The 25992-nt window shown below is 44.6% G+C and overlaps 1 protein-coding gene across 4 annotated transcripts; it reads right to left on the bottom strand.

The window, feature by feature from the left end:
* Positions 1–1043: 1043 nt before the first annotated feature.
* On the bottom strand, positions 1044–25992 carry BTF3L4 (basic transcription factor 3 like 4). Of its 4 annotated transcripts, XR_006506155.1 has the most exons (7): positions 25911–25992; positions 18386–18450; positions 13577–13690; positions 9660–9861; positions 8951–9010; positions 7924–8066; positions 1044–1079 (listed from the first exon to the last, which is right to left on the bottom strand). XR_006506155.1 is itself a non-coding variant. In XM_044676656.1 (6 exons), exons 2-6 carry the CDS (start codon positions 18437–18439, stop codon positions 8020–8022), a joined length of 477 nt encoding a protein of 158 aa, XP_044532591.1. In that variant the 5' UTR covers positions 18440–18450; positions 25911–25992; the 3' UTR covers positions 6393–8019. The 4 variants fall into 4 exon arrangements, 3 of the variants coding, with proteins under 3 accessions (XP_044532591.1, XP_044532592.1, XP_044532593.1); XM_044676656.1 differs by lacking the exon at positions 1044–1079 and having other exon boundaries at positions 6393–8066; XM_044676657.1 differs by lacking the exon at positions 1044–1079 and having other exon boundaries at positions 6393–8066; positions 25870–25952.

The following is a 25992-nucleotide window of genomic DNA, read 5'->3' on the forward strand; positions in this document are numbered from 1 at the left end:
TTATTAAAAAAAAACAATGACTTCTACTTTTCATCACAGAATTAATACTGTGTATTGGTTCCAAGACAGAAGAGTGGTAAGGGCGGGCAATGGGATTTAAGTGGCTTGCCCAGGATCACACAGCTAGGAAGTGTCTGAGGGTAGATTTGAATCCAGGACTTCCTGTCTCTGGACCTGGCTCTCAATCCACTGAACCACCCTGCTGCCCCCATGCTCAAAAGTGTTTTGCTTTTTTTTTTTTTTTTTTTTAAATTTAGAATATTTTTTCATGGTTAGATGATTCATGTTCTAGAATATCATGGCAGTTTTCCTTGATAATTTCTTGAAGGATGATGACTGGACTCTTTTTCTGATCATGGCTTTCAGGTAGTCCAATAATCCTTAGATTATCTCTATTGGATCTATTTTCTAGGTCAGTTGTTTTTCCAAAGAGATATTTCACATTTTCTTCTATTTTTTCATTCTTTTGACTTTGAATTATTGTTTCTTGATGTCTCCTATAGTCATTAGCTTTCACTTGCCCAATTGTAATTTTTAAGAAATTATTTTCTTTACTGATCTTTTATACCTCATTTTCAATTTGGCTAATTCTACTTTTAGAAAGTTCTTTTCCTAAGTGAATTTTTTTACAACTTTTTTTCATGTCTCCAGTTCTTTTAGAAAGTTCTTCTCTTCCATGAATTTTTGCATATCTTTTCCCATTTGGCCAATTTGGCTTTTTAAAAAAGTTCTTCTCCTCAGTAGATTTTTGTACCTCTTTTACCAAATGGCCTATTCTGGTTTTTAAGGTATTTTCTTCAATATTTTATCTCCTTTACCAAGCTGTCAACTGTTTTCATTTTAATTTCTTTTCCCAATCTTTCTTCCACCTCTACCTCTACCTTTTTGAGATCCTCCAGTAATTCTTTTTGGACTTGAGACCAATTCATAATTTGCTTGGAGGCTTTAGGTGCAGCAGTATTGATTTTGTTTTCTTCTTTTTGTGTTTTGGTCTTCCCTGTCAACAAAATAACTTTCTCTGTTGAGTTTCTTTTTTTGTTGTTGTTTGCTTATTTTCCAGTCTTTTTCTTGACTTTTAACTAAAAAAAAAAAAAAAAAAAGTGATGGGTGAGTTCAGTTCTTGTGGTGAAGTTAGCACTGCTCCAAGTTTCACATTTTTTGTGCAACTGCCTTTAAAGCTAGTTATTGGGATCTGTAAGTTTTCAGTTCTCCTAAGGTTGTATGATCTAAGGCAGTGATGGGCAACCTTTTGAGTGTGGTGTGTCAAAATTCACACAAAAAAGAGCATAACTCGGATGGTGTGTCACTTCAAGAAAAAAAACAACAACAACATAATTTCACTGTATTTGTAGTTTAAATAACATTTCTCTGCATGCAACCACATGCAGCCGCATGTCATCAAAAATGGCTATGCGTGTCAGTGCTGACACGTGTGTCATAGGTTTGCCATCAGGGATCTAAGGAGAAGTTATTTATTTCCTTAAATACTCTCCTGGCTGGTGCTCCAGTCTCTGGGTAGCCACAAACACTTTTTTCTGCCCTGGAACTGTAGCCACAAGCTCTGTTGTACTAGTCCACTTCACTCTGGGACTGCTACTTGGAATGCAACCTGGATCTGCATATGGGCAATGCAACTATCTTGCACCCAAAACCAACAAAGGGACTCCTGTAATCTTCTGATCAGTTATATGATCCCCTTAATCTGTAACTGGGAGCTCAAGAAGCCTTTGCTAGCTGATTCAACCTCCCCCAAGGCCTGGTCTGGCTTGCTGAGGGGAGCTGGTCTATGCTCTCCATTCTCATCCAGGAGTGACAGACCCCTCTGCTAGCTTTCTAAGTTATCTTGGACTGAAAAATTGCTTGATCCTGTCCTTTTAGGTGTTTTGTCACTCCAGACTTTGAGGTGTTATACCCTCTCCTTCTATTGTTACCAAATGATGTCAATCCCAACTGGCCACATCCTCCTTCAACTTCCTTTCCCCAACTATAGACTCTTAGCACCTCTTGCCTCCTTCTCAGTCCCCCCAACTCAAGTTTCTCCCCACTCTAGTCCATCCTGCACTTGGCTGCCAACAGTTTTCCTTAAATGCAGGTCTGCCCATGACTTCCTTACTCAATCAACTGCAGAAGTTTCCTCTTGCCTCTAGCATAAAATATTAAACTCTTGCTTGAAAATTTTAAAGCCCTTCCTGAGACTAATCTTTTTAGCCTCTTTGGACACTACAATCCCATCTGTGCTGTGATACAGCCAAATGGATCCTTGTGACATTGCTTCTTTCTTTCTGTATAGCACCCTATCTAATCTCTCTACCTCAGCACCGACTGTTTCTTATTTTTGACAGCCACTTCCTTAATCTCTGCCTCATCAAGTTCCTCTTTCTTCATTATGTAGCTCAAAGCATCATCTTCTGCATGAAGCTTTCCCCTGATATCCCCAAAATCTAATAATGCCTGGCCTTCTCCCAAATCCCTTGTATTTATTCTTTTTTTATGGCAGCTGGGTCAAATAGTTCATAAAGAATTGAACCTGGGAGTCAGGCAGATCTGAATTCAAGTCCTGCTCCAAACAGTGTGACCTTGGACAAATCATTTTAACCAGTCTGCCTCAGTTTTCTAATCTGTAACTTGTATGTCTCCCCAGTAAGTAGTGGAAGCTTCCAGTGTGTTTACATCCTCAGTGCTTAGCATAATAAGAAATACTTGTTGACTGACCTTTTAACACCTTTTCCATGTTCCACACCAGCTGGTGACCAGCCCCCTACCCCATTCACTTATCATTTTCTTTGCTACTCTTTACTGTAAATATTTCCCAGACTGTTGATACCTCATAGTTCCCTACTAAACTATGGGACCTCCATTTCACCAGCACCATCTGGGCCTCAGCTTATCTCAACTTTCTATCAGTCTCAGCCCCTACATGGCACAGTACCTACACATAAGAGCTGCTTAATGTGTAGTTACTGAATCGTGTCCCTCTGAAGCCTCCCCACAATCCTTTGAAACTTGCTTTCATAAGAACATGGGATTTTAAGGTTCAATCAAGGCCCTCAAGGATCAGTAATCTACTCCACCAGCTTCATTCTGAGAAGGAAACTTCAATTAAGTGATTGCCCTACATCACACAGCTAGTAAATAAACGGCAGGAGCTAGGACTCAAGCCTGGGTTCTGGTCTCTTCTGACTTTTTTTCCTTTTAGCATTACTCTTTCCTAAGAAAAGCATTCTTCTCTGCCCACTTGGGGGCATTTCCCCCTGGTACAGTATCCTCAGGGCCAGCTCAAGGAAGCTGGGGAGAGAATGGGACCCATACTACTAGCTTCACTGCTAGGTCTCTAACTCAACTGGACACTAACTTGTTTACTCAGGATGGAGGTGATTTACAGGTTGTTCAGGAGCTTGATACCCATAGTATTGCTGGGAAGGCCACCAAACCACTGTAGTGCTGCCAGAGGGGAGCAGGCATGGAGAGAGGTATGGCCACCAAGACAAAAGCCTGGCAAAAGAACCAGGAAGGTTACAGTGAAGTAGAGATCAGTGGGTGATCGGTCAGTCATTCCTAAGCCTCGGAAGAACTGTTTGTAATGCTTTTAATACTCCAGAGAGCACAACTAAGAGAGAATTGAGGGTTAATGGATATGGTGGCCAGTCTTTATATGGAAAACTCAGAACTGTCCCTAGAGGATGAGCTGCCTTATAAGGTCATGAGCTTCTTGTCACAGGAGAGTGGAGGGAATTCCTCTTCAGGGCCAAGTGCCTGCTGAGGTCCCTGCCTGCCCACTCTAAGGTTATTTTGTTAGGCATGTGTAAATTGAAAACTGTTTCTGGTTTGGTTTGACAGCCAAGCTTGGAGAGAGGAGATCCTGGGTTTAAATCTGAACTCTGCTACTTCTTAGCTGCACGACCCTGGGCAAGTCACTTAACCCCAATTGCCTAGCTCTTACTAATCTTCTGCCTTATATCTAGTATCTATTCCAAGACAGAAGGTAAGCTTTAAAACAATAAATAAAAGGGATCCTCTGTCAGACTTGAGAACCTCAGATGTGTTTTCAGGGGTTTTATCTTTAAAGGAAAAATGTATCAGCTGAAGAAAGTCATAGGTGTTAAGAGGATTGGTAGACCCCCATATGTTTTGGAGAAACTGAGCAAACTGTAGTAAAGATTGGACTTTATTACAGGAAAGTCAGGAAAACCTGAATTTAACTCTTGCCCTTGATATTCACTCACTGGATTTGTTGAGTGAATAAATTATTGCAGCTCTTTAAACAACAAAAATCTTACCTTCTGTCTAAGAATATATACTAAGTTATCAGTTCCAAGGCAGAACAGTTAAAAGCTAAGCAATGGGGGATAAGCGACTTGCCCAGAGCCATAGAGCTAGGAAGTTTGAGGCTAGATTTGATCCCAGGACCTCCAGGTATGGCTATCCACTGAGACACCTAGATGCCCATTATTGCAGCTCTCTTGAGCCTCTATTTCCTCAACTGAAATAAGAACAGAGCCTACCTCCCAGAACTGTCATGGGTTCTATATATCAGAGACCATGTGTCAGCTTTTGTTCTTACTCTAAGCCAGTGTTTCCCAAACTTTTTTGGCCTACTGCCCCCTTTCCAGAAAAAATATTACTTAGCCCCCTGGAAATTAAATTTTTTAAAAATTTTAATGCAATTAATAGGAAAGATAAATGCACCTGTGGCCATCACCACCTTCCTGGATCGCTGCAGCACCCACCAGGGGGCGGTGGTGCCCACTTTGGGAATCACTGCTCTAAGCCAAGAACATGAGCTTTACTTGGATATCAACCATTGTGTCCCAAACAAAAGCAAGTATTTTCATTTCTCATAGCCAAGTTGTAAAAATACCTTTTAGAAAAATAAATACCATGGAAATTCACTTTCTAAATCACCTCCATGGTAAGGAGAACAGTTTAGTGCCAGTGACTGTTTGGCCAGTTTAAGGGTTATTCATTTCAGCCTTCTCCGCCTTAGAAGCACTGCTAAAGATCACAGAACACAGCACTTTGCCACCTGACCTTTGAAGGATGGGTTTGGGGTGTTTTCTAGGTCCCTCGCCACTCTGGCACTAACCCAGTGCCCAGGATGCCTGGGTAAGAGATGGTATCTTGGGATAGGGACTATAGCTTTCCACTCCTTATTGTGGAGTCACTTAATGTCACTGAGCAAGTCAGTGACAGATTTCAACTCAAGCTTCCTTTTTTCATTTCATCTTAACTATCTCTTAGTAATTTCTGCATCAGGCATGCAAGCTCTGGGTAGAAAGCAAAAACTTTGTCAGACTCCTAGTAAAAAGGAATGACATTAAAATAAACATCTAGTCATATCATTCTTTCCCCAAGGTTTTAAAAATAGCCAAATCTAAACCTTAAATGTATGTCTCCATGGTTAATGGCAATGAGAGACATCGCAGCTCAGGTGCAAACAGGGTGTATGGTTCAATGAAACATTACTGGGAAAAAAACCATACCCAGCCCATGACCGGATATTCTTGTAAAAGCCTGTGGCATTCTTCAGATAAAAATAGGTTTAATGGGCACTTACAATGTTCGTTTATTCAGCAACAAAACAAGGTATTCAAGTTTTCTAAAAGTGTTACTTACAGAAAGAAAAAAGATCATGGGATGTGTTAGGGGAGACCTAACCTTCTTGTTTAAGGGTTCCTAAATACAGATCAAAGAATACCAAGGGTCAAGATGCCCACTCAGGACCAAACAACAGATATGAATCTGTAAATCTATACCAACTTGTTTAGCAACTGGTAGTTTTCCATGTGGTCAATTCCACTACTACCAGTCTTAGGGACCCAGGCACTACTCCATGAACTTTTATCCTTCCACAACAGGGATGCCTGCCCAGCCCCTCCATTCCTCCTTCCTTTCTCAGGGCAGGACTGGGCTCTCTGGAGAGCAGAGGATGGGCACATCCTTTATATCAAAAAGTGGGAAATAAAATGAAAATGGTGACACCTTTCAAATGAGGCAGATCATTAGAGGTGGGGAACAGGCCTGATGTGAGGGAATAGATCTGCAAAGTGCCATATAATTGCTATTTTTTTTTTTATGACAGCTGGACCAGCAATTAAAAAGATGGGTTCAAATCCTGCCTCAGATCCTTTATTAACTATATGACCCTGGGTAGGCTATGTAACACTCTGCCTCAGTTTCTCATCTACAAAATGGATCTAATAAAGGCATCTTCCTCCCAGGATTGTGGAGGATAAAAAGAGGTCCTATTTGTCAGGCCCTTGATGCATTACACTTTGTAAACCTTAAATAGCTTATGATGATGACAAAGGTAAAAAAGGAAGAATGAGGTAAACAGAAGCAGGAGGGAGGCAGTCCCTTGAAGACAACCCCATAGACGCACAAGAAGAAAGCCCTTCTTTTGTATGGTTATTTTATTTTATAGTTAAGTCCATATATTATATAAAACATAACAGGAAAATGAACAAGTCTATAAAATCCATGGAGGAGTTTGGACGACAAACCACAAGAACTCTTGCTTTTTCTCTCTTTCTCTCTCTGCCAGTGTCGTCTCCAGACCTCCTTTGTATTCTTGGTCTCCAAAGCTATCCAGGTTCAGAGTCGTTATGCCAGGAAGGTAAGCCATGGCTAGTTTGGACGATGGATGGGTCAGAGAAGCCCTTGACTCAGATCCTCACTTTTCCCCTCAATACCTGCTCCAATGAAGGTCAGATTGGTCACAATGCAAAGCTTTCCTCCAAGGCTTTGAGGGAAATTCTGGTGAAGGAACATAGCCCTGAGCCTTCAGAGGGGAGGAGGTCCAGGCAATGCTGCCTTGGGTCAGTGGGCCCATCTAAACACTGCTCTACTCTCTGCATGAACATTGGAGGGTCCTGCAAGTTATGACAACAGGGACATCCAACCCAGAGGTAGGTTTCAAAGCCAACAGCAGAGAAGTAGGTCAAAGAAACCCTTTCAGAGCCAGCATCATCATCTCATAGCTATCCCTGCGGATACAGGGAAAGGCTCTGGGCCCCATTCACTTCCAATTCAACAGAAGGCTGCCAGTTTCAAACTTGCTGGAAAGAGAGCTGTCTGTCCTTCAGAACAGTGAGGACTGTTAGGATGTCAAGTTTCTTGGGAAAAGCATGCCAGCTCCCTGGGATTTAAATCCACTGACTGCCACAATCCAAGGCAAAATGGAAGGTCAAGAATGGGTCTGCTGTTCTCCAAGACAAGAGAAACAACATTTTACAGAGAAGGGTCTAGCAGTTCACATAACCCTAAATAGAGAACATCCTTCTTGGTCTAGATGAGAAGTGATAAGGAGCACTAACAAAGGCTGATCAAACCATTTTAAGACAAAAGGGGAAAAGGGAACATCTAGGAAGAAAGGAAGTGAAAGAGAATAGAATGCCTTCTAGGTCTGACTGGGAAGTCAAAGGCAGCAAGACCAAAGGTGCCCCCTAACCCATGCCCTAGCAGGAAGCCCATCCTCTATCTCTCAGAGACATCTTAAACACAGAAAAGTATTTGCAAATACAATAGTTAACACAGCAAATTGAAACCCAGTCTTGGATGTTCTGATGTCTTGAGTTCTTGAAGTATAGACAAGACACTCACTTTTCACTATTTCTGTGCACTATTGGGCAAAGATAAAAAGGAAGAGACTTAAAGATTTGTTTTATTTTCTACTGGGGGGAGGGAGAGGATCAATAGAACTGTTATCCAATTTGTTCTCCACTGTACACACCCCCACACGCTCGCACACTCACACATATGCACGCGAGCACACACACACCCACAAAACCCCTCAAAGCTGCACCAATACTTCGTATTTTGACCAAAAGAGTAGATCCTGGGAGAAGTGCAAAATGCAAAATCAACTGACAGAAAAATGCTGACCAAACAGCATCATTAATATACAAAATATTTCTATTACTGAACTATTAACAGGAGACGTTCTCTGCTGCTGCACAGCTCCGGAGCCACCCGCTCCTTTCTCCAACCTAGTCCATGCCGGCCGCCAAGAACCATCAGACTCTAGTTGGCTTCATTCTTTGAGGCTTCATCAAAATTTTCTACAAGATCTGAAGAAAAGAAGCAGAGAATAGGGATCATTGATGGATGGCCTGCAGAGGAGCAGGTGAGGCCCCTTCCCACTGGGAGGTGGACAGACATGATGGGATATGCACAGCAGCCAGCCCAACCCCCGTCATTTTACAGGGGTTAAGCCCTGCAAAAAGGCCAGCCCATTGCTACCAGAGATAGCCAGCAGTGTCAAAAAGCCATTTCTGGCTTTGAGTTCTAAAAGTGGAAGGTGGGGCTGTGGGTGTTGGATTATTTGTTTGAATCAAGTCTTCTAGGACAAGAGACACCTATCATCCAAGAGAACTTCATGTTTCCTATTAAACTCCAATGGCTGGGATTTTACTGGTGTGAATGGATGTTCTAATAAACTGAAATCCCCCTCCATGGCCTTTGTGAATTAGTGGGGGTGAAAAGGAATCTTGTTAGCTAGCAGACTTCTCCAACCTTCACTGTGAGACCCTGAAAGATAATCAAGGAGCAACTGGGTAGCTCAGTGGATGGAAAGCCAGGCCTAGAGACAGGAGATCCTAGGTTCAAATCTGGCCTCAGACACTTCCCAGCTGTGTGACCCTGGGCAAGTCACTTGATCCCCATTGCCTAGCCCTTACCCCTCTTCTGCCTTGGAGTCAATACTCAGTCAGTATTGACTCCAAGACGGGAGGTAATGGTTTAAAAAAAAAAAAAAAAAAAAAAAAGATAATCCATTCATCCATTATGGGCATAGCAGACCACTCCCAAGCTGGCCCTGGAGAAGCCTACTTTTGGAGGTCAAGCAGCACACTCTGGGGAGGCTGATCCTTGGCAGTACTAAGCCCAGCTGGCAGGAATCAATTGCCCCAACCAAGCAGAAGGAACAAATGCCAAAACCAGTCTTTGGACCCACCTGGCACATCATCATCCTCTTCATCAATGTCTTCAGGCTTGGGTGCTTTGCTATCCAACACTGAAAAGAATTTTAGAAACAATGAAGCCACTGAGTAAAAGGCTTTAAAAAAAACCCAAACTCTCTCTTCCATAGTCCTCTCGTCCTTATCTAAATGAATCAGAAAAATCACAGTAATCTTACTAAGAAATACTGTCAACTTGATTCCTGCAGATTTGGGCCCTGACATCAAGAGAGCATTCACCCTAAATCAGACATAGATCAATTCTAATACTGCCTCCAATCCTTCCCCGTCTGCCAAATAAGGGAGAAGGACCAGGTGAACTGGGAGGACAATGATTTTAGTCCTGATTACTTTGGCTTTACTTTAGAGCCAAGTTTTAAGTTAACACCATTAGGTGAGGCTAGAGGACAAGTACTTCCTATTATAGCACAATCAACAAGGTTGCAACAAAATAGGACCTAGAGGAACAGCCCTCCTCTAGGCTGGCATTCTTGGACCCTAAGAATCATAATGAATCTAAAGATCATCCCTTCATAGCTTTTAAGGAACCTTGTGAGAGCCTTTGAAGGTTAATCTCAGTCAATAAAATGCCACACAATCAATAAATCCTTTTCAAAGCTGTTGATTTCCCCATAACAGTACAAAATAAAATTACTTTAATTTGGGTGGGATGCACACGGCAGTACTGGCTGAGAGGTCACCTACCTTGCCGAGGGAACTGTTCAGCTAACTTCCTAAGACTCGTTAAGCTGTCAGCACCAAGCTGGCTTAATATTCCAGGAAGCATTTCTGTTATTGGCTTGGCTTCTGCATGACCAGTGATTGCAAAGGTGTTGGCGGAGAGGGAAGCCTGGACTTTGGGGTTGTTGAAATGAATAACTGTCCCATCATCTTTAATCATGTTCACCTGTTAGAACACAAGATAGACATAAGGTTCACAAGTATCTCACTACCTTTTCTAAAAGTAACGTATGCATGAGGGTTGCAGGATCTTTCAATACTTCAGAGGGGAATTTGTTCTTGGAAATGAACCAGAACTGTTCACCACCATTGGGAAAAGGTAGCTGGTGAACTTCAAACCAGAGCAGGAAAGCTGCAGGCCTCACCACCAGCCCTGGTCCCATTTCTGCACGAATGCTTCACTAACTGCCTACTGGGCATCTCAAACACAACTCAGTTTTCTTCCTGGGCTCACTCCTCCGCCCAATCCTGTCAAGGGTAACAGCATCTTCCTGGACATCCAAGTTCACAAACATAGCTGCCCTCTATTCTTCATGTCTAACCAGCAGCCAAAACTGGTAGATTCTCTCTGCACATCCGGTCTCTGTCCCCTGCTCACCACCCAAAGAGCCGCCACCTTTGACCTCATTCCCCATTCCCCTCCACCCTTTGGACTCCCTGGTTTCCTTCAGATTCTGTCCAAGGGCCATGCTCTATGAGAAGTCTTTCTTGATTCTCTTGAATATTGCCTTTCACCTAAAAATACTTTGGACTGATTGTGTACATAATTATATGTGTCTATGTGATGTAAGCATCTTGGAAAACTCTTTTCTTCTGGGATGTGACCTCCCTTAGACAGACATGACATTTCATTTTTGTCTTTGTACCCCTAGTATCCTAGCACAGTGACTGGCACACAGTAGGCTCTTAATAAAAGTTCACTGATTGACCAGGGGAGGGCAGAGTAGAGCCATCTTTCATGTCCATCACTGTGGACACACTGCATGTTCACCTGTCAACAGAGCCAATAATGAACTGGCGGTCTACTAAATCCCCAGGTCTTTAATAGCCCTCTATTCTACATCACAGGATCCCATCCATAGTAGGGAAGGCCATCTGTTCAAATTACTTCATTTTAGATGTTAAGAAACTGAGGCTAGGAGAGGGTCCCAGAAGCCCACAAGTCTAGTATCTTTTCAGAACATCATAGGATGCTTATTGGCTTTTCCTCTAAACTATGTGACATCTGTAAAAATAATTCTAATCATCAGTTTAGAATTGGAAGGGACCTTAATAGTCACCAAGCCTAATACCCTCATTTTAGAGGGAAAAACTGAAGCAGAAACAAGTGATTTGCCAAGGTCACAAAGGTAATAAATGAGACAGAATTCAAACCCAGGGCTTCTAGACCTCCAAAGCAAGAATTCTCCATGGTACAACACAAAAGTGTCAAAGGTTACAAATTCTGTTCGCTGTAGCTACAGAAGCTAAATGCAACCACAACTGCTCTTCCTCAAAACGTGACTTTACAAGGGCACTTTCATGTCCACTCCCCATGCCCTAAGACTGCCTCTTTATCTACAAGCAGCCAGAAAGAACACGTTCATAAATGAACAATCTGTCTGATCACGAAGACAAACAATTCACCTGAAATTTTATGACTAGATCAAGTGACATTCCCTTTCCGGAGACAGACAAGCAGGCTCAGACAGACAGGCTGACTTGCTGCCCCCACTCTCTTCACCACTGTGAAATAACATTCTTTAGTTTCTTTCTTTCATCATTTCCTCTGTTTTTAGAATGAGGTGACCAGACCAAACAAGCCCCAAGTGTTGACCATGCTGAGTCCTTACCCAAATATCATTCATGCCTCATATTAGGATTGTAGTTGCCCACTGTTTGTACACAAACAGTTCTCTCCCTCCCTCTACGTTCAGAATCTGGGACTAGCAGAGCTAGACAGTGGTCTCATTACTTGGAAGCCCCCTTCCTCCCTGCTGTTCCTCATCCTCTGCTATTCCTGATTCCCCTTTCTCTTCTTCTCCCATGCCAGTATCTGTGCTGAAGGGTCGGGGGGAGGAAGGTCACCTGTTTAATCACCTCTGCTCAAAAATGAAGGAAAGCCCTGCCATACTTCTGGTTTCTTCTTGCCTCAAATCTCCCTCCATCCCACTGCCAGCCCATCTCAGCCCCCCACAATTCCCTGCGGCTAGAGCCCCTAGCTCAGGCCATGGGATTCCCTCCCAGGCACTTGGTGAGGATAAATGAGAAATTTTTAAAGTGCTCAGCAAAGTGTCTTGCACATAGTAGGTACTTTATAAATGTTTGTTCCTTCCTTTCTGCCCTACCAGGAGTACCCTGAGTTTATCATAAGTTATAAAGATGAAAAAGGTAGGCCTGCCAATGTTTGGTAACTCAGCAAACATGCCAATGACCATAAAATTCCAGTTGGTACACACTGTTTTCAATAAATTACAGGTGGAAGGGGCAGCTGGGTAGCTCAGTGGATTGAGAGCCAGGCCTAGAGATGGGAGGTCCTAGTTTCTAATCTGGCCTCAGACATTTCCCAGCTGTGTGACCCTGGGCAAGTCACTTGACCCCCATTGCCCACCCTTACCACTCTTCTGCCTTGGAGCCAACACACAGTATTGACTCCAAGACGGAAGGTAAGGGTTTAGAAAAAAATAAAAATTAAAAAAATTAAATTTCAGGCGGCTTTTCTTCTCAACTCCTCAAATGAGAAAATGCAAGTTAGGAATGTGGATGTGGGCTCTAATAAAGCTGAGGCCAGGGGACAGTGGGGGGGTCTTGGAGGACAGCATGGTCTTAGGAACAAGGCTGTTTCCTCCCCCCCCTCCCCCCCCAGCTACTATACTAAGGTTACAAGGGTTTTTTCAATTATGTGATAGCACAGAGTTGTGCAAACACACCAAGATTCTATGTTTCATACCAAACCAAAGGTTTCGTCTATTCCCAATTTCTACCAGCTTTTTTAGCACTGGCAAAAACTAAGAAAAATGTTTGGTCCCTTAATGGCCAGGCACCCAGAGTTCCAGTTATAATCAATTCCCAACAGTAAAAAAAATAAGTCTAACTGATGGAGTCCCCCCAGGTGGCAGCCTGAACCTCTGCAGAAGCCAGTAGACCCACAAGCAACTTGAGGCTGGACAGGTCCCTTGGTTAGGGAGAGCTTCATTGAGGCCATGAGTTCCTCAGAACCTCAAGAAATAGCAGCGGCAGCATTCTATCAATGGAAGGACTGGTCATTTTTTTTCAGGGCCTGGGAGGGTAGGGATATGGCAAGGACAGGCAGATTAAGGGGAAATCTGCTTTCAAATTAGCAAGAACATCAGTAACTAGAAAATGTGCAGAGAAGCAAATCAAACCTGGGGTTTAAGCCCAAAGAATTGGTCTACTCAAGTCTTAGGCTCATGATGGGCCTATAAAAAAGGATCTCAAAATGGCACTCATCATGCATGCATGTGTGCTTTTAATTATAGGGAGTTTTGAAAGGGAATCAGAAAAACACTGACTGCCATCAAAGTAGGATGAGGAGCTTTTTCAAGGTCTAGAAATAGCTTCTTTAGACAAAGGAAAAGGCTGACAAATTTATTATTTGAAAAAAATCCTCCATTATTTTTATGCTTATCCTTTATCCGTTTTTTTATTAAATGCATGAGCTGATTTACAATTAGTCCAATACAATGACATCTATACCTGAGGCCAGCCTTTGGAAAAGCCTGTTGTGACCCCATGGAATCACACCAAAGTTAGTTGTATGAAAAGTGACTTCACAGGCAGCAGTTGCAAGTCTCTGAAAAAGATCAAGAACTCTGAGCTGATTTTTTTTTTCATTTGAAAAGTCTATTTTGACTTTTAAAATGGCAGCCTAGTGACCTTACCTCTTCAATACCAGCAATATTATTCACAGCCAATTTTTTGAGAGAACTCTGGAGTTTCTTGTCATCTGCTGTGGCCGTTCTATGCACCACCTTCTTCTTTCTGCGAGCTGTGCCCTATGGGAGTCAAAACAATGGGAAAAGTCAGCAGAGCCAAAGCCCAGTGGCCACAGTCCCAGACTCCCACATTCATACCATCTCACTGAAAACCCAGGAAAGAAAAGTTGTGACTCTAAAGGGAACTGAAGGGGCTCAGGAGACTGCAGATGACAAAGAAGCAGGACCCATTTGGGAGGTTTCAGTTATGAAACTCTTTACCCAATTGTCAAATGGCACTATTTCAATATCTATGTTTCCTAATTCTGCCTACTAGAAAAGCATCTGTGCCTCATGGCTAACTCATCTAGAGTTTTTAACAATCTGGCAACATTTCAAGCAATGTTTGCTTCCACTACAATGTTATCTTGAACTCAATAAATTCCTTTTAAAAGCCAGATGATTTCACTGAGGTAGGTAATTCTTCCAATAATAGAGAGAATGCAGCCCATCCATGCCATAAAAATGGGCCAATAATCCATAGATTGCTCTCCTCTTATTTCAAATGGATTCTTTTCTTTTGCCCCCCCCCCCCAAAAAAAACACCTTACCCTCTGTCTCAGAATCTATATAATGTTTATTGCTTCTAAGGCAGATGAGCAGTAAAAGCTAGACAATGGAGGTTAAGTGACTTGCCCAGGGTCACACAGCTAGTAAGTGTCTGAGGTCAGATTTGAATCTAGGAACTCTCTTTAGGCCTAGTTCTCTAATCCAGTGAGCTACCTAGCTGTCTCCTAATTCTTTTCCACACATTACTGTCCCATAAGCACCTACATACTTCTGCTAAGTATAAAATCTTTCTTAAAAACAGACGCTTGTTGGATAATGTAAATAAGCCGGAATACAAATAAATACAAAATGAAAAGCTCACATTTGACTGGCTCACATTATAAAGGGGAATCAACCCCCAACCTAACAGACCAAGCTACAACAATGGGATTTCTAGGTGCTACTGGAATAATGATATGTGTTTTAGAGTTCCAGGATCAGTCACAATAGTCTACTTTATCAATAATGTAACTCAAGTTGAACAAATAGCCGTCAAAGCCTGAGCCTTGTGGAGCAGAGTCCCTCTATGCCTCAAGATCAAAGGCAGAACTCCCTTGCAGGTGGTTAGAAACAGGTGTAGGGATTTGTGTAATAATAATGCAGGGGCCTGACTACCAGCAGGCAATCTTTTAGGTCTCCATTCCTCTTGGGTTGGGTGTTATAATAAGCTGAGGCCTCTTTTATACTGGCAGCAGGCCCCTCACATGCCTGGCATCATTAGGGCCTAAGTTGCTCCATGAATAATTACAATAATTATTGATAATACCTGTTGTACCTGCTACACAGGGTTGTTAAGGGGCTCAAAAGAGGTATGTGTGAAGCACTTTGCAACAATTATTGTCATTCAGTCCTGTTTAATTCTTTGTAATCCCATTCTGGAGATCTCTTGGCAAAGATACTGGAGTGTTTTGCCATTTCTTTCTCCAGCTCATTTTACAGAGGAAGAAACTGAGGCCAACATAAGAGTTAAGTGACTTGCCCAGAATCACACTGTTAGGAAGTGTCTGAGGCTGGATTTGAACTCAGGTCTTCCAGACTCCACAGTTAGCACTCTATCCACTGCCATCTAGCCATCCCTAACAAGTATTAAAGCATTATTATATTACAAGCAGTATCTCATATCTTTAGATATGGAAGAAAAGAATGTCCGAACACTGAACAATTAGTGCTATGAGTTGGAAAGGCCCTTAGAAAAATAAGATGAAGAAAACAACGGGCAGGAGGCCAGCTTGGGGGGGAGGGAGGGAAGCTCCCTCCTCCTCAGTAACTGCACTGGATATTTTTACATAATTGTTTCTGATTGAATCAATAACCAACAAGCCTTTATAAGCCCTACTATGTGCCAGGCCTCAGGCTAGGGATACAAATACAAGAAAACAAAAGAATCCCTACTCTCCAGGAACAAGGACATCCATAAATATATTCAGCACAAATATAAAGTGGATAAATACAAATATATACATGGCAATTGGGGTGGATCAGGAAAGGCTTTTTGCATAGGGAGGTACCTGAGCTGTAGCTCAAAAAAAGGGGGCTGAGGTAAGGTGAGAGGACACCCAGGTATGGGGAAAGCCAGTACAAAGGCCCACAGTGTCCTACGTGAGGAACAGAGAGAAAGCCAGCTTGGCTGGATCCCAGACAGCAAGGGGGGAAGAGGTGGAGAGTAATATCCAGGGAGACCAGTGCCAAGCTGGGAAGGACTTTGAAGTTTAGATTGAATTCTAGAGGCAACAGGAAGCGTAACAAGAGTTGACTGAGTAGGAGGGCTCTAAGGCTGGTTTCCCCTTGGCCAGCCCTGGGGTAAAGAAGGCTGAGCAACTGGTAGCTGCAATCATTTAGGCCAGAGGACACCTTCATTCTTGGCCTCTGTCTGGTCAGGGCCTGGCACATAGTAGATGCCTGATAAATGCTTCCTCAAAGACAGGAATCATAATTAATCTCTTCTTGAGTACTTGGGATTACTAGAGGAACAGTCAGAGGCCATCTTCACAGGTTCCTGAGATGCTGGCTCTCTCCCCAAATGGCCAGGGGGGATTTGGGTTGCCTCTTCCCCTGAACTATCCTGACTTCTTCCTGGTTCTCACCTGTCCTCTCTCTTTAATATTAGTATGGTCCTCTTCTAATTGGCTATTTTCTGACTTTTCCACACCCTAACTTGCTGCTTCTCATCTGCCATGGGATGGGAAACCTGACCACCATAATTTCTGAGACTGTTTAATAATTTTTAAAAAGGCTCCCAAGGGGAACAGGTAGGTGGTTCAGCAGCTTGACAGCCAGGCAGGTCCTGGATTCAAATCTAGCCCCAGTCAGTTCCTAGTTGTGTGACCCTGGTCAAGTCTTCTGCCTTGGAACCAATACACAGTAAGGTAAGGGCTATTAAAAAGAGAGAGATTCCCCCAATGCTTTCAACGTTTTCTTTCCACGAATGCCTATCTTTCTTTCAACTTCCACCCAAGGGGCACCTAGGTGGCACAATGGATAGAGCACCAAGGCTGGAGTAGAAAGGACTTGGTTCAAATTATGCCTCAAACACTTCCTAACTGAGGCAGGGCATGACAATCCCAACTGCCTAGCCCTTACTGCTCTTTTACCTTAAAATTGATACTGACTGAAAGCAAGAGCTTAAAACAACAAAAAAAAATCCCATCCTGGGTAGGCCTTCCCCCAGCCAGTTAATACCCTCTTCCTCTGATTTCTGTCTCTTGTATGTACACAGGGGGCCGCACATTGCTTCCCCCATTGAACATAAGCTCCATGAAGGCAAAGAATGTATTTTTATCTTTCTTTCTGGGGGCCTGGATTACCATCCTGCCTGGCACACCAAAAGCATTAACTCCCGGTCTGCTGACTGGCTACTGAGGCTAAGCAAATAGCCTGAGGGCCTCTCTCTGAAGAAAGTACATTAACACAAGGGTGTGCCAGGAGGGACTGTTTCATTCCTTGTAACCTGCCACCTCGGGGTCTAACCCACACAGAGGGTGGAATATAGCAAAAGGCTCTAAGAAAGGCCAACAGGTTGGGAGTGGCTGAGGAGCTCTGATGTCTGGATATGCCCTGGATTCTAATCTTGGCTCTGACACTTCCTGCTTTTCTCGGAGTCCCATTTTCATCATCTGCAAAGTTAGGGAGTTGGTCTAGATGACTCCAAGGACCCTCTCAGCACAAACTCCATTTATGAAGTTCCTACTATGTGCCAGGCAATGCGTTAAACCTAGGAAAAGCGACAAGAACATTCTAACAGGGAGACATTAATTCACACCTGGGTGCATAAAGAGCATGTCCAAATGAACACAAAGCAGTCTGGGGAGTGAGAATAAGAGCAGTTGGGTAGGGGGGAGAGTAGGTCAGGGAAGGCTTCAGGTTAGAAGGTGATGCTGCTTGGGCTGAACTCGGAAGGAGACTAAGGACCCCAAAAGGCAGAGGTGAGGAGAGGACGAGCCAGGCATAGGGGACAGTCAGGGCAAATGCACAGAGATGGGAGATGAGCCCCTTGTGTGAGAAGCAGCAAGAAAGCCAGTAGCAAAGGGAGAATATGTGAAGAGCCAAACAGGAATTTGTTTAATCCTTTGTTTACCTCTGGTTTCTCAGCCAAGTTTTAGATAATTCCAGATACAAGATGTCACAACACTGAATACTATTAAGAGAATTGTCAAGTAATCAATCTTAGAGGTATGGAAACTCTGCCATTATCATTTAAATGGGGGTCTGGCCCTGGGCCAGCAGTGGGATTCTCAGAGAAAGGCTCCTTCACAAGTAAGCTGAGGCCCTTGAAGATTTCTGTTGGTTTACAATAATACATGGCAGACATGGGTCATTTTGCTTAATGGAGATGATTAATGGTCCAAGAGTCCCATGGCTGCCCCACTGCTCCAGAGGAGGCAGGAAAGAATGCTGGTTTTAAAGTTGGAGGACATGGGTTCTAATCCTGTTTTGTCCCTTACTACCCATAAGAAGGGACAAATCACTTCAACTCTCTGGACCTCAATTTCCCTAGATATAAAGCAAGGGTACCAGGCTAGATGACCTCTAAGCTCCCTTCTCATACTTCTCAAAAACTCTTAAGTTGTAAAATGACTTTCAAGTTGAAACGTGACATCAATTCCCAATCTTTGCAGCCTTTGGTGGATAAAAAAGATGATGACTAGCTGTGTTTTATTCCACACTCACCTTGCCTCCTATCCGGACCTGAGCCTGAAGCTTGGCTAATTTTTCTTGATTCATGCTTGGTAGTTCTAGAAAAGAAGGAGATTGTTTCAAGTCTCTGGCAAGGCTTTGATCTCTAGCAAAATATGAAATATGCCCCATGGGGCACCTGGGAGTTTTCACCCTCTCTGGTATACCCCTTGTGTACTGAGTGATCAACAGTCATCCTGATGTAGCCCCCTTCACTGTGCCCTCCAGCCCCCCATCCCATCAGGGAACTGGATGCCAGCTCCAGCAGGTCCTATACCAAGCTGTTTTTAAAACCAGCCTGGTGAAGTTTCAAAAGATTTCAGGGATGAGCCCAAAAAGCTACCCACTTGGTTACAAACTGTGATACTGTGGCCATTCACAAAGACCATCTGCTAGAAGAGACCAGGAGAGTTGGGGGATGGAACTTGCCACGGAGAAATCTCCCACAATACTAACTTCCTGCCCATACTATGTAGTAAAGGTTACAGATTAAAATGATCCTGAACAGCAGTTTTAGACAGAAAAAAACCAGGATGACCCTGAAAATTAACAATCCCAGGGCACCTCCCTTCTTTGGCTTCAATAATGATGAAATAAATGCTCATGGCCAGTTGGTGCTGGCTTTTAAGCAAAGATCTTTTTGAAAGTGGAGCAGACATTGATTACAAAATGTATTAACAGAGAAAAATCTCAAAAAGAGACCACACTCTCAAACTATTTCCTATTCCCTTTCCAATAGATTATCCACGTAAACACAAAAAGCCACCTGGGCAGAGATCAGATGCAAAGAATGGCTGGATCTTCAAGTGTTGAAAGAAGTGAACACAAAATAATTAAATCTTTGTTCAAGATGAGATGGAAGTATGTATCAACGAGAGGGAGAGGCCCACGCCGACTGCTACAGCAGCCACAAAGTTCTCTCAATACCTCCTCCAAAGGCTCGTTATTTTCTGGGGTTCAAAGCACTTTCCCACACAATATCTTCCTTGATCCTAATCTCCACACTACTTGCAGACTGTGGAGGAACACACTGTCACTACCAAAGCACGTCTCATTCTCTAGTGTGTATCGGCCCGATGTCTTTAACCTTTTAAGGCACAAAAGAAGGCAGCCTATCAGCCAACCTTGAGTTTGGGAAACCACCGAGTTACGAATCCCTGAACCCTCCCTAGTTGTTGGGGCTCTCCTCCTTTCTCACATGATCTGGGATTGACTCATCCCCCCCAACAGCATCCAAGATCAGTGGTTAGTTTTGTCTATGTGACCCTGGTGCCTACTATGTTTCACATATAATCAACACTGGGTATCAGGCACTGTGAATTACAAAGACAAAAATTCAATCGCCTCTGCCCTTCCCAACTTGCCTCCTCTCAGGGAAGAGGCAATGTGCATACCTAGGTTTATATTAAATAAATACCAGGTGAGGGGAGTGGCACTGGCAGCTTGGGGAGGGGAGGGAGGGTGGTGGCTCAGGAAAAGTGTGAAAGGGGCTAGGAAGAGGCATCTGAGCTGAACAGGGGGAAAAGAGGGTTTCTAATAGGCAGAGATGAAGGGAGTGTGATTTCTAAGCATGAGGAACAGCCAGTGCCCAAGCCCAGGGACAGACTTGGGAGATGGGAGAATCATGTGTAAAGAACAAAAAGGAGGCCAAACTGGCTATGTAACTAAGGGTGGTCAAGTGTATATTATGAGATTGGGAAAAATAGGCTAGGTCAGGTTAGGTCTGTTTTCAGGCCAGATAGAGTTGTTTCTATTTTACTGATGTGGGCTAAGTGGCACAATCAGACCTGTGCTTCACAAAAATCAGCAATGTGGAGGATGGATTAAAATAGGGAGAGACTTCAGGCTCTCATAGTCCAATGGAAAGGTTATGAAGGCTAAATATTGATTAGTGTGGGGCAGGGGCATAAGAGAGAGAAGATGGGAGAGGAAGAAACGAAAAATTCTGGCAACTGATTGCATATGTACAGTGATGAAGAATAGAGTATGGCGTGCGATTGAGGCTGTCAGCCTGTATGCTTGGGAGAATAGAGAAAGTTGGAATGGGGGCAGGTTTGGAGGGGGAAACCCCCCCCCAAACAACGTGTTTTGTTCAAGTTGAGGCTAAGATGGCAATGGGACACTCAGTTGGTAATGCCCAAGGAACAATGCATATGGGGCTAGTATATGGGATTGGAGCTCAGAAGAGATCAGGGAGGGATACTGAAATCTTGGAGACGTGCACAGAGATATATTAAACCCAAAGGAGCTGACAAGGTCATCGAGTAAGGGGAGTGGAAAAAGAAAGAGGACCCAGGGCAGACTTGGGGGTATGCCCCCAGGTAGGGAGAGTGGCATGGATAATGAACCAGCAAAAAAAGCAGAGAAGGAACAGTCATAAAAACCTTGAGAGGAGAGTATCCAGTTATCTTGTTAGTAAGTATTTATTAAGCTACTCATGTATGTCCCTCTCTGGGGACAGACAAGACTGAGCTTCTGTAAAACCTCAAAATGCTATCAAAATAAGAGTTATTAATAAATGCAAAGAGAACCAAAAACTTTGAGAGCTCTTTCAGCTGAATAACGAAGTGAGAAGCCAGACTGCAACAAAGTGCAATGAGATTGGACAATTAATAAGTGGAGGATACAGCTGAGCGCAGCTTTTCTAGTGATTTTACTATGAAAGGGAGACAAGCTGCAGGCCAATAACTAGAAGGGACTATGGAGTCTGTTAAATCTGGGGGAGACAAGGGTACACTTGTAGGCTGCAAGGAAAAACTCAATATAGAGGAAGAGACTAAAGAGAGAAAAAGGGGATTTTAGTGGGGGCAACCTAAGAGAAGGGGTATAGAATCAAGGGAACATGTTGAAGCCTTGGCAAGAAGCATCTTCGTTTCTTCAAAACCTGAAGGAAAGAATGAAGGATGATGCCAAGGGGGTCTCTGAGATGCAGAGAAGTGGAGAGGAGGAAGCTCACAACAAATCTCTATTTTTTTCAGTCAGGTATTAGGAATAGCCTCTGTAGGTAGTAGGATGAAGCTTTAGGGAAGGAAGACTAAAAGGACTGCCTTGCCTTACTGAAATGAGGACCCAGCTGAGAACAGTCAATAAACACTTACAAAGCACTTACTATGTGCTAGGGACACAGAGAGGAAGAGCATAAACAGTGTGCCAGAACTCAAGGAACTCACATAATGATGGAGGAGACCATATGTAAACAACCAGACCCAGGCAATGGAGATCCATACTGAGTAAATGGAAGTTAGTCTGGAAGAGGGATGCTAGCAGGGCCCAGAAAAGGCCTCATTCTGGAAGGAAGCCAGGGAGGCTGAAGATGAGCTACAAGGAGAAATGGGGAGGGGAGAGCCAGGGCTGGGCATGCTGGGGTCATAGCAGCCTCAACAGACATGAGATCTGCTTCTGTTCTACTTAGCAGAATGTGTGTAGGAGTGGAAGAGGTTAATGGTGGGAGTAAGCCAGGCATTTAAGAAAATTCTGATTGTGTGAATATTTCTACTCGATTTTTAAAATGTTTACAAGATATTGCTACATGGTCTTTTATTTAAACGAAGAAAATGCAATTGTTTAAAAGTCACCTGTCCTTTTGATTTTGGGAATGGTACAATTACAAGGGGAAGGCAGGGATCATAATTAATGTTAAATTACATTTGCTTTCTAGCTTTCAAGACTAGATCTCAAAGCACTTCACAGCCACCAGCCTGAGAAGGTGGAAATGACACCAGATTTGCAATCAGTAGTCAAGGTCCAGGCCTTAACCTATGGGACCTTAGCTAAGTCACTTCTACTCCCTCAGCCAGTTTCTTCCCCTTAAAATATGGTGGACTAAAAAATAACTCAAGCCCTCTTTGGCCAATGCCAGGTGCCCAGGGAGAGTTTGGATGCTGTCAATCTTCAAACTAAGCCCTGAATAAGATGGCCAGAATAAAATGGCACTCCTGCTCAGGGAGGAAGGAACCTGGCTAGAGAACAGGGCTTGAAAGCCCAGGATGCCAATCCTGGCCCTGCCACTGACTTGAGTTCTTACTGGACCAAACCCTAAAGTGATCTCCTGGCTGCCAGCTCCCTATCTAAGGCAGCCTTCACAACACTTCCCTAAAAGTCCTGTACATGCACAGGTCAGGCCATGGCACTGTTGCCCCCAAAACCTTCATGAGCTCCCTAAAGGCCAAGACACAAAAGTCTCAGCCCAGGGCTGAAAGTCTTCCACAGTCTGGCCTCATCTATCCCTGGATTTTGGTCAACAGCACTCACTGAATGCCTTACTTTTATGGGTTAGTCCCATTTTTTCTTGCCTTCTCCTTCCAAATTGCCCACATAGAAAGAACATCCCACATCCACACTGACAAAATCCTTCTGTCCTTTGATGGTCCAAGTGCCAACACCTACACAAAGGCTTCAGAATCAGGTGGTACCTCGGTACCACCGACCCACTGCCCCATTGCCCCACCACCCCACCGTCTGCCTCCCCACCACCCCACCGTCTGCCTCACCCCCACCCCACCGTCTGCTTCACCCCCACTGATCTCTTTCCATTTCCCAGGACATCCTCACTCTGCCTTTACTACTCTATCCTGTTATCATCCTTATTGGTTTATGCCTGATCACCTCTACTAGAGTTCAAGCTCTAGGAGGGCAGGGCCTATGCATAATCCTACTGGTAAGCAATAGATGCCCACCATTTGTAGAATTAAATGGAATATTTCTCTACAAAAAATCTTAACAGAAACAGACCACAGCACCTGGTCAAAGGTGCTAAGTGAACTGGACTGGCTCCTCAGTTTCCTTATCTACTGCCCAGAACAGGGGTCGGCAACCTTTTTTGGCTGTGAGAGCCATAAACACCACATTTTTTAAAATGTAATTTCCTGAGAGCTGTACAGTGCTCACAGTGCGGCTCCTGTAACAGCGCCTGAAAACAAATTGACTTTATGGCTCCTGCAGAAAAGAGCCATATCTGGCCCTCAAAAGAGCCAGATATGGCTCAAGAGCCATACGTTGCCGACCCCTGGCCAAGAGGATTCGTTTCTAACCCGAACCCTAAATTTGTTTCTAGCCCTAAATTCATTTCACAGTTGTGAGCTAGTCTTGGCAGACACAATTCCCTTAAATACCAAGGAGTTGAGGCCTACTAGTTTGTTGAGAAAAAAAGAAGAAAAAAACCACCAGAGACACAGAAATGTCTCTCCAACCAAACTAAGGGTCTATTGCATAGTTTCAAAGAAGGGAGACCTTTCCAGCCTTCAATAAGGCAGAATCAGAGGGAGAAGGCTATTTGAGGAGGGAAAAGGCAGAGAGAAATGGGAGGGAGTCTGGAAAGATGTCTCCTGAGCCCTGGAGAGTGAGTGTGACAAAAGAATCAGTCAGGAAAGTGGGATTCCCCTGAGCTCAGGATGTGTAGAGCAGAAGTCTTAAACTGTAAGAATGAGAACAAAGGCTGTCCAGATCATCAAGAACCCCAACTTCTCACATGTACCCAGCACCCAGGAAGAAGGTGAGCCCAGCAGACTCCTTTCTAGCAGCCCAGAGGAAAGTTCCAGTGAGGAGCCCAGAAAGAGTAAACTCTCCAAGGTCACTGGCAAGTCTGTGGCAGCTTCCTCACTCCCAAGCCTCAGGGCCACCAGATCAGCCACTGTTCTCTTCCTCACCCTCCTGCCTGAGGACTCAGGGTTCACCATCTCATCCCTTCAGAGGCCAGATAATTCAATCCACCCCTGAATACGAGTCCTCTCAGTCTGTAAATGCCTGTTATGTGAGGCCTTCCAAGAGCCCCCAGACAAGTTGCTTTGAGTCCACCATAAAGAAGAGGCAGTCCAGGTTCCTAAGGCCCTTGATGAGCTGGTTGGGCAGAGTGGTGCAGAGAGCAATCCATTGAGTCTGGACTGGGAACCTGAGGCCAGCCACATACTCCTGACCTACACTGAACCTGAGGATCTGAGCTGGAACACTGGGATTCACCTTCCTCCCCTACAGCATGAGGGGGGCCCTGGATAATCTTGATGGTCCTCTCAGCTCTGCAGACTCTCAAGAATCTATAGTTTCCCAGGTTCTTCTACTTCTTTCCAGGTAGAAGGTGGGGTGCTCGGGAGAAAGCATGCTTAGCTTGGAAACAGAGCTTGGGGTGCAGAACCTTGGCTCTGCTCCCTCCTGGGGATGTGTCTTTGGCTGAGTCACCTCAGGGCCTGCTTCTACCTGGCAGAGGTAGAAGCATCCTAGCCTGACTTATCATGAGGTAAGCATTTTACAAACCTCAAGCTGATGGATGTGGGAGCTATTATTATCATCAAATGCTATAATCATCACTTAGGATGGGGACTGATCCCATGTTTTCATTTCATAAGGGAATTCCAGGGTGAACTTTTTCTCCTAAGGCAGGTCAGCATCTTCCCTGACAGCTGTCTTGAGCTCTGAGAAAGGACAGGACTAGTCTAGGGCCACCTGGCCAGGAGGGGTTAAAGGCAGGGCCTGATTGGTGTGGGATGCCTCTCTACCTACAAGGCAACACTGCTAAGGGGAGGCTCAGTGATTTTGTTCTTCCCAAGTGTTTGCCTAATCCTATGGTCTCGGACTTTTTTTTTTTTTTAACCCTACCTTCTGTCTTATTATTGATACTAAGTATAGGTTTCCAAGGCAGAAGAACAATAAGAGCTAGGTAACTGGGGTTAAGTGACTTGTTCAGGGTTAGCCAGCCTTGAAGTGTCTGAGGCCAGTCCGTTGGGCTCAGCCTCCCTTTGGGAGGAAAATGCTTTGGATCACACCGGACAGTAGGGTATGGTGAAGCGTGCAGGGGTTGAGGAGGTGGGTAAGGGTACATTTTACCGAGGAGGAAACAAATTAGCCCTGGGTAAATTCCAGGGGCAGGATGCCAGCCACCCCCGGGCCATCTGTAAAGTGGGCACCATTCACTCGGAGCCGGCCGGGCTGGGCAAGGAGGCCCCTGAGAGCCAGAAGAGTCCGGGGGTATATCGGAGTTGGGAGGACCTAAGAGACAAATAGAAACTGAGGTGGGGAACCGATCAATCAGTCTGAGGTTAGGAGGAAAGCCAGGGGCCACCCCTCCACTTTACAGAAGGGGAAACTGAGGCTGGAGCGATCATTCAGTTGGAGCTGAGGGAAGACCAACCCCTCCACTTTACAAGGGGGGAAACTGAGGCCAGTGAAGACTTTCGGGGGCGGGCCCCGGTCTTCGGCTTTCCTTGGACACAAGGTTAAAATAAGGCCGGGGTCCGTCCTTCCCCTCCTCTGATACACAAGAACTAACCCGGCCCACGCGGAACAGAGGAGAACGCTGAGGACCGGGGAGGATCGGCGAGGGCTCAGGCCTCCCGCGACAGAGGAGGAGCCCGAGGCTCCAAGAGGACCCGAGCCAGGCCTGCCTCAGTCTCCCCCTCCCTCTAACGGCCGGGCTCCGGGGCCGGGCCCGGGCCTTCCCCCGCCCGGTGGAGTGGCCTGGGCCGCGGCACTCTCCAGGGCTCGCTCACCAGGGGCTCCGAGGCCGAGGCTTCGGCAGCTGCCGCTTTACCTGGAGCCGAGGCGGGGGGTTCCTCCGACGGCAACACGCGGCGGCAGCAAGATGGCGGTCGCAGCGGAGGGAGAGAAAGGAG

Source organism: Gracilinanus agilis, chromosome 4 (assembly GCF_016433145.1).
Source record: "Gracilinanus agilis isolate LMUSP501 chromosome 4, AgileGrace, whole genome shotgun sequence".
In the NCBI taxonomy this organism is placed as follows: Eukaryota; Metazoa; Chordata; class Mammalia; order Didelphimorphia; family Didelphidae; genus Gracilinanus; species Gracilinanus agilis.